Raw genomic sequence first — 12491 nt, 5'->3', positions numbered from 1 at the left:
ATGGGCGCGGCTCTGTCCCAGACAGGGTTTGGGGACCACCCGGTGCACCTGTCCCTCCTGAAGCGGGGTCCCGTACCCCGTCTTTTCTGCGAAGCTCCTGCTCGGACAGCTCCTCTGCTCCTTCGGGAGCGCCCACGTCAGCTTGACCTCCCAGCTGGGCTCTCCCAGCGGAAAGGAAGAAATGCCTTTTCCTTCTCATCAAGGCTTCCCTGCCAGGACGGCTTGTTCCTCTTTCTTTTTTTGCCTTTTCCGGGTGTGTGGCCAGGTTGGGATTTCTGGCCCTGGCAGTGCTGTTTTCCCAGGCTGGAGCACTCGATACACAAGTCTTTCCAGCCCAGTCCTCTGGCTCTGCCAGATCTGCATGCAGCAGGATTTTGGGAATGAGCTGCGACAAACAGAAGAGGAATTCCCCAGGAGCTGGATTTTATTTTCCCCATTTTCCAGAAACCTTTGGAAGTTTTTTTTCTTGCTTTTGCCCTGTCTGCTTTATCTGAGGCTCTCTGTCTGTGTGTTTTCTGGGCTGCATCACTCACTCCTTCCTGTTTTCCCTGATGCTCTGCTGGGGACTTGCGGCTCTGAGCTGGCTGAAGGATTGTTGGAGCGTTCCTGTGCTTCAGATGAGCGCTATTGTTTCCCCTGCAGCTGCTGAGGCGAGCGCAGGCCGGCGCTGCGAGAGAGTTTATCCGCAGACAGACGGGCCCTGATGTAAATCCATTCAATATGTGCAGCACACCACTAACCACATGATAATCTCTCATGAGCCGCCTGCAAAGTTTAACCCTCACAGAGCACCGAAGACTGCAGGGCTCCTCTCACTGACAACACGATCTTCATCATCCTAGTAATTAATGTAGCATGCACTTGATGAAGGTACTGTACTGCAATCTGAAAATAACATGCTCTTCTCTTTTCATCTCCTAATCATTCCTAAGGGAATTTAGAGAATTCAGAATGGTTAAGCAATCGGACTTTTTAACGTTCTTATATTATCTTTTCCTCCACCTTTTTAACACTTTAAAAATGACATGCACCCCTCGATTCGTGGATGCCCGGTTTATTCATTTTTTCTGTGGCGAAGCGTGTGTAATACCTGCTCCTCAGTATCCGTTTCTGTCCCGGTTCCGGAGAGATTTCTGTTGCAGCGATGGTGTGACCTGGCCACAGATCCCCCTGGTGCTTGCAGACCAGCGAGGATTTTCTAGCTGTCTGTGTGCTTTAGTCCTTTGATGATTCAGTATTGCGGAGCTGCTTCTCCCATTTTTGTTACCTGCCTTCTGCATGAGCTCTTCATTGCGCCTTAATTAATAAATAATTACTGACTGTCCTCTTCCTGAGCGGTTACCCAGGGCAGACTGGCTGTCTGCATGTTAAGGTGTTATATGTGTGTTGCCATCCTGCACGCAGGGCACAGTGCCCTCTGGCAGCGCGGGGGGCTGCGCAGAGGTCGCGGGGGGGGGTGTCAGGGCAGGGAGCCAGCTTGCAGCCTGAGCTGGCATTGCTCCATATGCCACTGCAAGCGTGCACAGCAGATCCAGAGCGCGCCCCCTGGCAGCAGCCATGTGACCTGCCAGGGGCCGGGGGCTGGGAAGGCATGTGCGCACACGCCGGAAACTTAATCGCACATCACACCGCACGAGGAGAGCATTGTGTTTCTTCTCTGCCTCTGGACGTGGATTTCGTAATGCGAGCCAGCTGTGGGCCTGGTGTCAGCCCCGCTGTCAGTCTGCGCTCCCAGGTGCCTTGGTCGGAGCTCCAGAGTGGTATAACAGGCCCCTCCGTGTGCGCTGGGCTCCGCCCTTCATTGTGGGAGCTGTCCCTGCCTCCCAGGATTCCGCAGTGCTGGAGTGCAGGGCCAGCATGGAGAACAGGAGCAGATCTCCTGCCCCTTCTCACACACGCCCACGCCTGCCCTGACTCTCCAGAGCACCTGGCCTCCTCCGTTCTCACTCCATCTGTCTCTCTCCCTGCTGTCTCTCTCACTGCCCATTGTCCCCAGTCGCTGTCTCTCTCTCTCACTGCTGTCTCACTCCCTCACTGTCTCACTCAGTCATTGCCTCCATCACTGTCTCATTCATTGTCTCGCCCTCTGACTGCCTCAGACGACTGAGGTGGGTGAAAATGTGTTTCGGCCCACTGGCCAGTAAGGTAGCTAGAGCAGAGCAGCTGGTTGGTCAGTCAGTGGTCAGTTGGCAGCTGACCTGGGTGAGAGTTTAGTTAGAGAGAAGGTGTGGACGCTCGGGGGTGGGGCGATGTGATTGTGGACCGGGGAGGTGGCCGGTGCTGGATTGCTCGGGGTCTGTAGTCAGCGGGCTTCTTGCAGATTGCGATGGCCAGTATTCTGCCACAGCGGGACTGACGGTGGGCTGTGTTCTTTTCTCGTCCTTCTGACGTCGCCCAGGTTCAATCAGGGACGCAGGATGCGGCAGACAAAGTAAGTGGCAAGACTCTTCCGGCTGGTCAAACCGCATTAGGGGTTGCTTGTCCCAGGAAAAATCCCAAATACTTTTGGCACATTTTCCTGGCCTTCTGCAAACCAGGGGAAGCCTGTGTGAACCCCCTTTCAAGCAATGGGGGTGCAGGAGCCCCCCTTCAGAGAGCTGAATGGCTAAGTCGCCCGAGCTCTCCTGTGTCAGGGAACGGAGCGCTTCGTCACAGGCAGACGTGAGAAAATAGCGCAGCAGGAGAGGCGAAGCACACGCCTCCGGGCACGTTCCTGCTGCACCGCTGTGATTAAGAGGATCTTTAGGAAAATGAGTTCAGCTTGTAGGAAACAGTGAGCAAGCAGAGAGCCTGCCAGACACTCACAGAATGCCCGAGAAGCCAAGAGCTTGAAAACCTGTTCGTTTAAGAAACGTCTTTTCTAAAAACAGCTTGAGGTTGCTCCAGTGTGACTTGACACAAGCTCTCTGGGTGCCTGAAACTTTTTTTTGTTAATTGCATTTTTTTTTCTTTTCACCAATTATGCATATGTAGAAGTGATTATGAAGTTCCTGTTCCCACATGGAGAATTGGAATTGTCTTTAGTTTTTTGCTGCAGGGAGTCTTCTGCTACCATTGATCTCTGTCTTCAGTGAATCAGACAAAGTAATAGCAGATAATTCACCTCTCATCTGCCGGTCTGCTCCCCCCGTCTCAAACTTTCAGCAGTGATGATGGAATTTGACTTGTGCTACAACCCCACCTGCTGGTCCTAAGTTGTAAATACACCTGCTATTAACATGAAGCTCTGGAATCAGATCAGATCACTTTATTAGCCATGTACAATTTCTTGCATTAGGAATTCGTCTTTTTTTCACATACCTCAGCTTGCTCTCCATGAGCCACAGACACACAGACTGTGGAGACTGTCTCAGACAGGGAGAGAAGCTGGGGGTCAGAGCGCAGTGTCAGCCATTGTACAGCACCCCTGGAGCAGCTGGGGTTAAGGGCCTTGCTCTTAAGTACTCCAAAGTACTGAACCTTTTTAGCCTTGAACAGAGAAGACTACAAGGGGACTTGATTTAAGTACTCAAAATCTTCAAAGGCCCTGACAAAGACAAAGTCAACCCATCGGACTTCTTTAGAATGAACCGTGACACATGAACCGGAGGACACAAGAGGAATCTAAGTGGATCCAAGAGTAGGAATCTCTTCCTTACACAAAGGGCTGTGGGATTATGGAACAGGATACCAGGATACCAGAACAGGATACAGAAACAGCTGGATGATATCCTTGGTTTTAATTAGCTCCTAGCTATCAAATAAACTAAATGGGATTTGTAACCGTTCCTATGTTCTGACTAGAGGTGTTAGATTTGTGACTTGGGATGTCTTGGGAAATGTGAGTGAAAGGTGTGTTTTCTGTTTTGTTCCTCAGTGCGCCCCTTGTGTCCAGGTGAGCCAGGAGCAGAGAGTGAGTACAGCCCTGCAGCACTGCTCCGATTGAAGCAGGCAGTGTGATCCGATTCTGTGAAAGAATTAACCTTCTTTTAATCTATTGTAGAGTTCAGCTGTTCACAGTGTTTTTGCTTTATTAAGTATGTACTGTTTAGCTGTAGAATACAGCAAATCTTTTCAGTTAAAGCCTACAATATGCCCTTCTTTATCTGGTTTTCTTATGGAAGCTTGTTAATGCAAGATGATGCCAGAAATTAGATCCATTTTTGCAGTGTACCCTTGTCCCCAAAAGCAGCGTGAGGAAGTGCTGGTCTGGGGGTTCCTCTGCCCAGCACCGTTGCCTGCTGCTGTCTGACTCTCTTTCTCTCTCTCTCTTTCAGGACGAGAGCGCTCCCTACAGGATCCAGGCCAGTCTGAAAGCCGCTGCACCGCACACATAGCAATAATGTTTAATTCGTCTCCTAATACCTAGACTTACTAAAACAAAAGATTTGTTTTATAGATGTGTTGTACAGTATCTGTCTGTCATGGTTTCCCCCTGCCTGGCTGTGACCAGTGAGACCTGTGTGTCCAGGGGCTTGTCTGATCTGCAGTGACGGTGACGGTGACCGTGACGCTCTGTGTGTCTGTGTTACAGGCTGAGAAAGGAGACCGGGGAGCTCCAGGGTTTCACGGCTCAAAAGGAGAGAAAGGAGAACGGGTACGAGAAACGGGGCTCATTTTCCAGTACAGAAGTATAGTCTGTTTTGTATCCAAGTGACACTGAGTGTGTTGCGTGCAGGCTTGTCATAAAGACATCATCAACTGGCTTCAGTACACCAGGGTCTCAACATTCACCAGGATTTGATGCAGAGAACAGTCAATAGCCAAATTCCCGTACAACCCAGTCCACCCCATACCATCACATAATGTACTACAGTATACAGTCTGTGTGGATAAAAGACATAGGTAACCCTCCCTTATACGATAATGAAAGTATTAATGCATTGGCTTTGATTTCATTTACATAACATTTATCAACTAAAAGAAACGAGTAATCATGCTGAGAGTTGGACAGTGGGTACTTGGGCAGGTGGCAGGGAGAGGCCCACTTACCTACTGGACTTGTCTCTCCATCCTAGCCCGTGGCGCCACTGATTTGAAAGGTGCCGTTATCAAGCTTCAGCTCAGCTTCACCTCTCTTGTGTTCTTTTATCTCCACAAGATACCGTCAGCCAGACCGAAACACTAATAAGCAAATTTGTAAAAGATTTTGAGACCCTACTGTTGTTCAAAATCCAGCTGCTAGAATCTTAACCAGATCCATGTCCCACATGACATATCACTCCTGGTCTAGCCTCCCTGCATTTGTTCCCAGTGTTACAATACATAGGATTGATTTGTTGCTTTGGCTGCAAGGCACTTTGAAAAAACTTGACATTTGACATAAAATCATTATGACCTGAACCCTAACATGAGGAAACAACAACTGAATTAATTATGACTATGCCTGATGTGTTTGGATTTTTAAACAGACATTAAAGTCACCTAAATTATTTCTCCACGTTACATGACCTGCATGTTGTTGTATCTGAAAGGGTAGATTGTTTTTGACATTTTGCTACTTTCTTTTTCTCATCAGGGTGCAGACTGTGTGGGAACCGGGGCTGGTTTCTCCGGCTCTGTAAGTACACGCAGTCCTTGTTTCTTCCTGAATGCGTCCGTCCTCGATACCCTTGGAAAGTGAGGGATAGGGGCATCCGAGGAAAGGCAGGTCTGCTGCCAGTCCTGTGTGGCAGTGCTCTCTGCCTTCGCTGCAATGTGGACATGCAGGCTGAAATGCGTTATGGACAGCTCAGCTTGCCGTAGTTTGTCTGCTCGGAGTGAGCTGTAACCGCTGTTTCTCTTGCAGTGTTCGGAGGGACCCAAGGGAGAGAAGGGAGCGAAGGGCGAAGTGGTGAGTCGCCCTGCTCTCTGTGCACTGAGAAACACCCAGAAATCTCTTCTCCTCACCCCGGTGTAGCGGCGGTCCGGCGCCATCACTCCTGGTCCTGGGGGGCTGCAGTCCACCAGGGTTCACAGGGGACATCTAGACCTCACGGATTGCAGAACTGGAAACAGGTCACGAGCCAGTTAGGTGACCAGATGGTTCCAGTCAGGTCCTTAGGGGTCCCCTTGGCCCTCCGGGACCAGGAGTGAATACGAGTGCTCGGGCCAGCTGTTCTCGAACATGGGTTCAAGACCTGAGGAGACAGTTTTGCAGTTGCAGGGAGTCGCGCTCTCCTTCTGTGTTCATTGATCGTTAGCTGAAGGGCAGGACCTGAGACCGGGATCATACTGAGATTCTTCCTCTTTGACTGTTTCTCAGGGTCCTGCTGGGATTGGGGCACCAGGATTCAAGGGCTCTAAGGTAGACAGCACGGCTCTCTCTCTGCCTTGACAAAGACCTGGATACTGCATGTGAAGAGATGCATGTTACAGATTCCTCCCCCTCTCGCTGTTAATAAGCCCTGGGGATGTCAGAATACTGCTGGGTCGCGGCATGTGTCTAGACCGTGCTCATCTCTCTCCTCTTCCCTCATTCCCTCTGTGCTTCAGGGGGAGAAAGGCAGTAAAGGGGATGGGGGCCAGCAGGGTGTGGCGGGGACCCCAGGGAAGGACGTGAGTATCCCCGACTTTCTCTGCTTTTCATCAACCCATCTCACTCAGGCATGTTGCACCTTTCCCACTGCCCGGAGAGGCATGTACCCACTCCGCCACACAGCTAGCACAGCAGCTTCTGGGCTACTGGGCCCAAACAGAAGGCAGGAGACTGGAGGACAGACAGGTGCTGTAGATGGACAGATGGAGGATTGATCTTCCGTTGAACAGAGAAGAAACTGCCCAAAAGAATGTTTAGGATACTGATGCTTTAATTCCTAGATCATCACGTGCTGTGTTCTGGGGGACAGATCGGGGCCTGGCGTGGGCTTCGTTCCAAGCCTGCCCTGAGGCACTGAGACTCTTCTGCGTAGCCCAGCTCTCAAGTGCAGCAGCACTCCTGCCTCTGGCTTGTGGTCGCTCTGTCAGTGCTCTGCAGGTCAGGCTCTGGCGTGAAGCCCTCCTCACTGCAGGATCCGCCTGATGCGATATCGATTGAGACAGAGTAGCTGAGCTTCGGTAAATCAATGGAAATGCATTGACTGTGCAAATAAAAAAAAGTTCGCTTATTAAAGGAGATTGAAGCTGTTTAATCTTTTCAAGCACTTGGCCATAAAGGAAAGGTTACAGCTGAAACTGAAATAATGAAATTCTTGTGCCTTGTAGTGGTTTTGCTTGTGTTCAGATGATGTATCTGAATGAAGTAGTTTTTAAAACATGTAGATCAGGGAGTTTCTCTGCATTTTGAGCTGATTTCTGTGTTTGCACTAGTAGTATATTATATGTGAATGATTTACAGCATCTGCTTTGATAAAGAATAATACACAGTAGTCTAGCGATCAGTGGGTTTAGCTTCATAATATCGTTATTCATTCCGCACTTCATTGAAACTTTCCAGTGCCGAGGGGTGTGTGTGTGCTGTGGGGTTCAGGGGTGCCGAGGGGTGTGTGTGTGTGCTGTGGGGTTCAGGGGTGCCGAGGGGTGTGTGTGCAGTGGGGGGTTCTGGGGTGCTGGGGGGTGCACTGGGGTTCAGGAGTGCCGAGGGGTGTGTGTGCAGTGGTGTTCAGGGGTGCTAAGTGGGGTGTGTGTGCAGTGGTGTTCAGGGGTGCTGAGTGGGGTGTGTGTGCAGTGGGGTTCAGGGGTGCTGGGGGGTGTTTGTGGTGTGTGTGTGTGTGTGTGTGTGTGTGTGTGCAGTAGGGTTCAGGGGTGCTGAGGGAGTGTGTGCAGTGGGGTTCAGGGGTGCTGAGGGGTGTTTGTGTGTGCAGTGGGGTTCAGGGGTGTTGATGTTCCTAATCCCAGTGCCCTCTCTCCTCACCACAGGGCCGGCCGGGGGAGGTCTGCGTGGTTGGTCCCAAAGGTCAAAAAGTAAGACTGCGGTGCCCGTTTATGTCCTGTTTAAGTTCAACAATAATAAATACAGTGGCTCTCAAATTCAAATACTGTCAATGCATATCCGGGGGCAAGAGTTTGCAGGACTGACGTTTTCTGTTGTCCATTTCCTTCTCTGTCTGTGATTTCGATTAAGATTTCCACTTCAGGGTCATGGAGCTGTGTGTTTGGCTCCCTGGCAGAGACGGGACCTCCTGACACCGTGAAGAGGTGCCTGTCTGGAGGTCCCTTGCCTGGCTCAGCTCCTCATACACTCTCACCCCAGTTACTGTACCTGCAGCCCCGCTGCCCCTGTGAGCGCCTGCTTCTCCATCTGTCTCACTGCGCCTCTGCTGTCTGCAGGGTCAGCCGGGGCCTGTGGGGCCAGAGGGGCTGGTGGGGGAGCCAGGGCCACCTGGTGCCCCAGGGCTGCCTGGAATTGGGGTGCCCGGACCGCCGGTGAGTGACATGAGGCATGAACCTCTTTCTTCAGGTACTGTAAGAATCTGACCTGTCGGGAATACTCCCCAGCTGCAACCAGAGATCCCCAAAAAAACTAAGGATTAATTCAAACCCCTCCAGAATGAAGCTTTACAGTTTTAATCCCCACGAATACCAAAGTTCTTAAGTCCTCAGTAATGAACAGAAAGGCTGCCTGCAGAAGACTGGTGTATACCTGTAGCCTTTTAATAGTGCTTCTGCTGCTCATGAAGGATAATAAGAGCATATCCCAGGATCTCATCCGTTTCTTGAAAGAAGCCAGGTTGTAAAGTTTATTCCCCACTTCCCTTTCGTACACTTTTATCACCTTTTAATTTAGTGTTCAAATATCTAGGTGTACACCTGCATTTTCTTCGCTAAATCTACTTTTTCAGATGCAGTTCATCCAGGGTATGAATAAATGTACATTAAAAGTGCAACGGAAAGTCTGGCTTACCTAGTCAGCAGACTGTTTGAAGTTACAACCCTGCAGCAACTCTTTTCTTTAAGCTAAAGCTTCAAAATGTGTTGTTTTTTTATTCTGAAGCCAAGAATGGTCCCACTTCAATAACAGTTTACAAAGTCGTTTCCTCCCGGTGACGCGAGTGTGCTTTCTTCACAGGGCACCCCTGGAGGGCCTCCCGGAGCGAGAGGAGACAAGGTGTGATTGATCGCCCTTCACTTCAAGCACAAATTACAGATTACACAGCAGACAAGCCTCCTGCTGACTGTGCGCCTGAAACTCTGCTAGTCAACGCGCACCTCAGCTCTCTGATGGGCTCAGATGGCTGAAACGACACTTTCCTTCCTGACCTGTAGGGTGTGCTTCCAGGTCGGGTTGCATTGGTCTCCCCCACTCAGGTGCTGTGAACAGCTCTCGCTCACCTGATAAAAACGGCGAGCAGTGCTGGGAGGAGGAGGGGTCAGGGGTCAGGGTTCTGCACTGGAGGGTTGTGAGTTCAGATCCCAGACGGGACACTGCTGTTGTACCCTTGAGCAAGGATAGCTCAGGCACATGCCCTGCAAGCTCAGCTCGTACTCGCCAGAAATTTGTTTTCAGTAGACCATCTGGTTAAATCAAGGATTAAATTAAATAATGTGATCTACTGTATATCAGGCAAGCAGTGAGTTGTGTCATTAATGTCAAAGTGATTAGAGGATCTTGAATGAGATTTACACGGTTAAAGCTGATCCTACTGTGTGGGGGCAGAGCTTTGCAACTGTTCTGCAATCATAGGACTTTAATAAAAACTTCCAAATGTCGGTACTGTAAACCTTCCTTACACACAATGTTAATAATGTAAAGTCAACAGACTCCTGGTCAAGAAGCTCTTTGCCTTCTGCAGTAATGTCATGCATTTCTTTTCCAGGGGGATTCTGGGATGCCTGGTCAAGAGGGTCAGCCTGGGGATCCTGTAAGTCATCGCGGTCATGGGCTCCCAACATCGCTGACATCGCTTCTGACATGCATGTCCATGTGACTTCCTCAAGTCATCTGCTAACCTCGGTCTCATAGATCATCTTTCTCTGACATTGAAACTTCCCGAAACTTCATGTTATGTAAAATCAGACAGGTAGCATGTTCCAACATTTCAGTGAGTTCATCCGAAGTACCATATACGTATTTATCAGAACCTCACCAATCAGAATGGGTCCTCTGCAAGTGGGAGGGGACAAGGCTGGGAAGGTCACACCCAGCCAATAGTGAGGGAGGTATTTGTATTTGTATTTTGGGAGGGAAGTAGGCTGTTGCACAAATCTGATTTTGTGAATATTTGTTTTCTTCAGGGGCCCAGGGGACCAGGGGGTCCTAAGGGAGAGAAGGTAAGGGCTCACTCAGACACTCTTTATCTTTCCTATTACAGGACTAGGCTGCTCAGAGGCACATTCAGTCATAGTGCACCAGAACGCTCACCACACATCATCTCTCAGTGTGGAGGAGAGCAGAGTAATGAAGCCAATTCATAGATGGGGATTACTAGGAGGCCAATGGGAAATTTGACCAGGACTCCGGGGTTACACCCCTACTCAGGACCTCGGTTTTACGTCTCATCCAAAGGACGGCGCCTGTTTACAGTATAGTGTCCCCGTCACTATACTGGGGCATTAGGACCCACAAGGACCCCAGGGTGAGCGCCCCCTGCTGGCCCCACTAACACCTCTTCCAGCAACAGCCTTTGATACCCGTGTGTTAGTAGCCCAGCTGGGCCCTGTTCCCCCGTCCGGCTACTCAGACATGCAGGGGTGGAGGCGTGAAGGAGGCAGAGGACCTGCTGCTGGCTGAGTGCTGAGTGCTGCATCGCGAGGTTCTGAAGGGGGCAGCGTCCCCCTCTGCCGGGGTGTGTGTAGCTCCAGTGCACCCCGAGCCCTGGGGTTGTTTCATGCACCTGGCCATGCCTTCTCTTCCCTGTCCATCTCAGGGGGACCCCTGTGAAGTGTGCCCCGTCTTGCCGGACGGCCTGGAGAACACCGTGGCCCTGCAGGGGAAGCCAGGCCCCAAGGGAGAGCCAGGGGCCCCGGGCGGAGGAGAGCCAGGCCTGCCGGTAAGACCCCCTTCTCTGGTTCCCTCCTCTCCGCTGCAAGCCTGCCGCAGGGACGAGAGCCGAGCAGGAGAATCCCGCACTTCGATTTCTTCCCTGTAGCACAGCAGAAGGATGTCTCCACCTGCCTGGCCTCAATCAATATCTGCGGTTTCACAAGAAGTCCAATAAAGATGCTTTTCACTACATAACAGCCAATATGATACATACTGTATGTCTCATCACAGCTCTCAAGGAAAGTCTTTTCTGAGACTCTCGAGACGGTTCAGCCAAGGAGCAGTTAGAAAACGTTTGTGTGCTTTAGTCTGTAATGATTTCCAGTGGCTGCCAGTGCCTGCTCACAGCAAGCGAAAGAGCCCGTCTGTGAGACTGACCAGGGGGCCAGTTAGAGCACTTTTAAAGATGTCCATTCCTCTTTCCCTTTCCAGGGATCTCCTGGCCTCCAGGGAATCAAAGGCGATAAGGTAGGTTTCCTGGTTCAGGCCGGCATGTTGATGAGGTTTAGCCTGATGCCTTAAGAAAACGCACAAGCTCTGGGGCTTGCGGGAGATTTGAGGATTCCACCTCCATATGGCATAAGGTATGGTATAGGTAAAAAAAGCAAAATAAATGGATTAGTCTACAGTGATTGCATTTCTTATTTCCATCCAATTCTGCACTTCGAGTGGAATGTGTCGCGGTCTTGCAGACATGGCAGAATGGCTCATCAGTCTGGGCTCCCATGGGCTTTGGGTCTCTCCCAGCTCCTTTCTCATCGTCCTTATCTTTCCTTACCAGGGGGAGTCAGGATCCAGTGGGCTGAAGGGAGAGAAGGTGCGTCTGCATTTTCGAGGTTTAAACAGCTTGGTGTCTTAGGGGAGAAACTCAGAACGGTGATTTGCACACACATGTTGAATTGCAGTTGTATAACACTCAGCACATGGTAGTGACTGCCCTACAGGATGCTTAGGACAAGATTCACTGAAAAAGTGCTTCTCAAACTAAATTTAGGAAGATGCAGTTCTTGTTTTATTTGTGCAAAAGGGATATTTCCAGGCTTGAATCTCTGACTGAGTTCACTTTTTTGTGTTCCCAGGGTGAACCATGTGAGCTCTGCCCAACACTCGGCCAGCTGCCTGCCAACCTGATCAACGTGCAGGAGGCCAAACTGAATATGAAAGGCGAGCCGGTGAGTCCCTGGTCTTGGAGTTAGCGCCCCCTAGTGGATCCACACAGTCAGAGCAGTGGAACTTTATTGTTGCAGCCTGTGCTGGTACTCAAGGTCTGAATGTGAGTTAAGTGTGCATGAATTTAATACTTCAGGTGGGGAGCTGCGTCAGCATGCGTAGGCTGCAAAGGAACCAGTAATAGGTTTATTCCCTGTTGAAAAGAGAAGAAAGAAAACACAACGTTTCGGCTGTGGAGCCTTCCTCAGCTCACTCCTGAAGACTCCTCACTCATCTCTCCTACAGCTTGGAGGTGGAGTCTCACTGACAAGCGAGGACACATTTACATACAAGAAGGCTGCAGTTAACTCTGCAGCTGGGTGGCAGGTTTCATGCTAATCTAAGAAAATCACCACATATTTCCCATGTTCAGTTCTTGTGTTTTGTGTTTTACTTCACATGT

General features: G+C 50.4%; 1 protein-coding gene across 7 annotated transcripts in view; it reads left to right on the top strand.

Moving 5' to 3' along the window:
- The window catches only part of col16a1 (collagen, type XVI, alpha 1), a 58281-nt gene that overhangs the window by 13682 nt on the left and 32108 nt on the right, over positions 1-12491 (top strand). For 6 of the 7 annotated variants that reach the window (XM_088931752.1, XM_088931751.1, XM_088931754.1 and 3 more), the window contains exons 9-25: positions 2399-2431; positions 3857-3892; positions 4257-4283; positions 4514-4576; positions 5498-5539; positions 5768-5812; positions 6224-6265; positions 6454-6516; positions 7816-7860; positions 8227-8322; positions 8966-9004; positions 9714-9758; positions 10132-10167; positions 10764-10886; positions 11312-11347; positions 11661-11696; positions 11959-12051. In XM_088931752.1, the coding sequence (XP_088787878.1) occupies positions 2399-2431; positions 3857-3892; positions 4257-4283; positions 4514-4576; positions 5498-5539; positions 5768-5812; positions 6224-6265; positions 6454-6516; positions 7816-7860; positions 8227-8322; positions 8966-9004; positions 9714-9758; positions 10132-10167; positions 10764-10886; positions 11312-11347; positions 11661-11696; positions 11959-12051 (900 nt within the window). The remainder of the gene's footprint in view (positions 1-2398; positions 2432-3856; positions 3893-4256; positions 4284-4513; positions 4577-5497; positions 5540-5767; positions 5813-6223; positions 6266-6453; positions 6517-7815; positions 7861-8226; positions 8323-8965; positions 9005-9713; positions 9759-10131; positions 10168-10763; positions 10887-11311; positions 11348-11660; positions 11697-11958; positions 12052-12491) is intronic. The other variant, XM_088931750.1, reaches the window with a different exon arrangement.

Source organism: Atractosteus spatula, chromosome 14 (genome assembly GCF_055471065.1).
Source record: "Atractosteus spatula isolate fAtrSpa1 chromosome 14, fAtrSpa1.hap1, whole genome shotgun sequence".
NCBI classification, from domain to species: domain Eukaryota; kingdom Metazoa; phylum Chordata; class Actinopteri; order Semionotiformes; family Lepisosteidae; genus Atractosteus; species Atractosteus spatula.
Note: the sequence above shows the minus strand (reverse complement) of the source record. Positions and strands in the feature narration are given on the sequence as shown.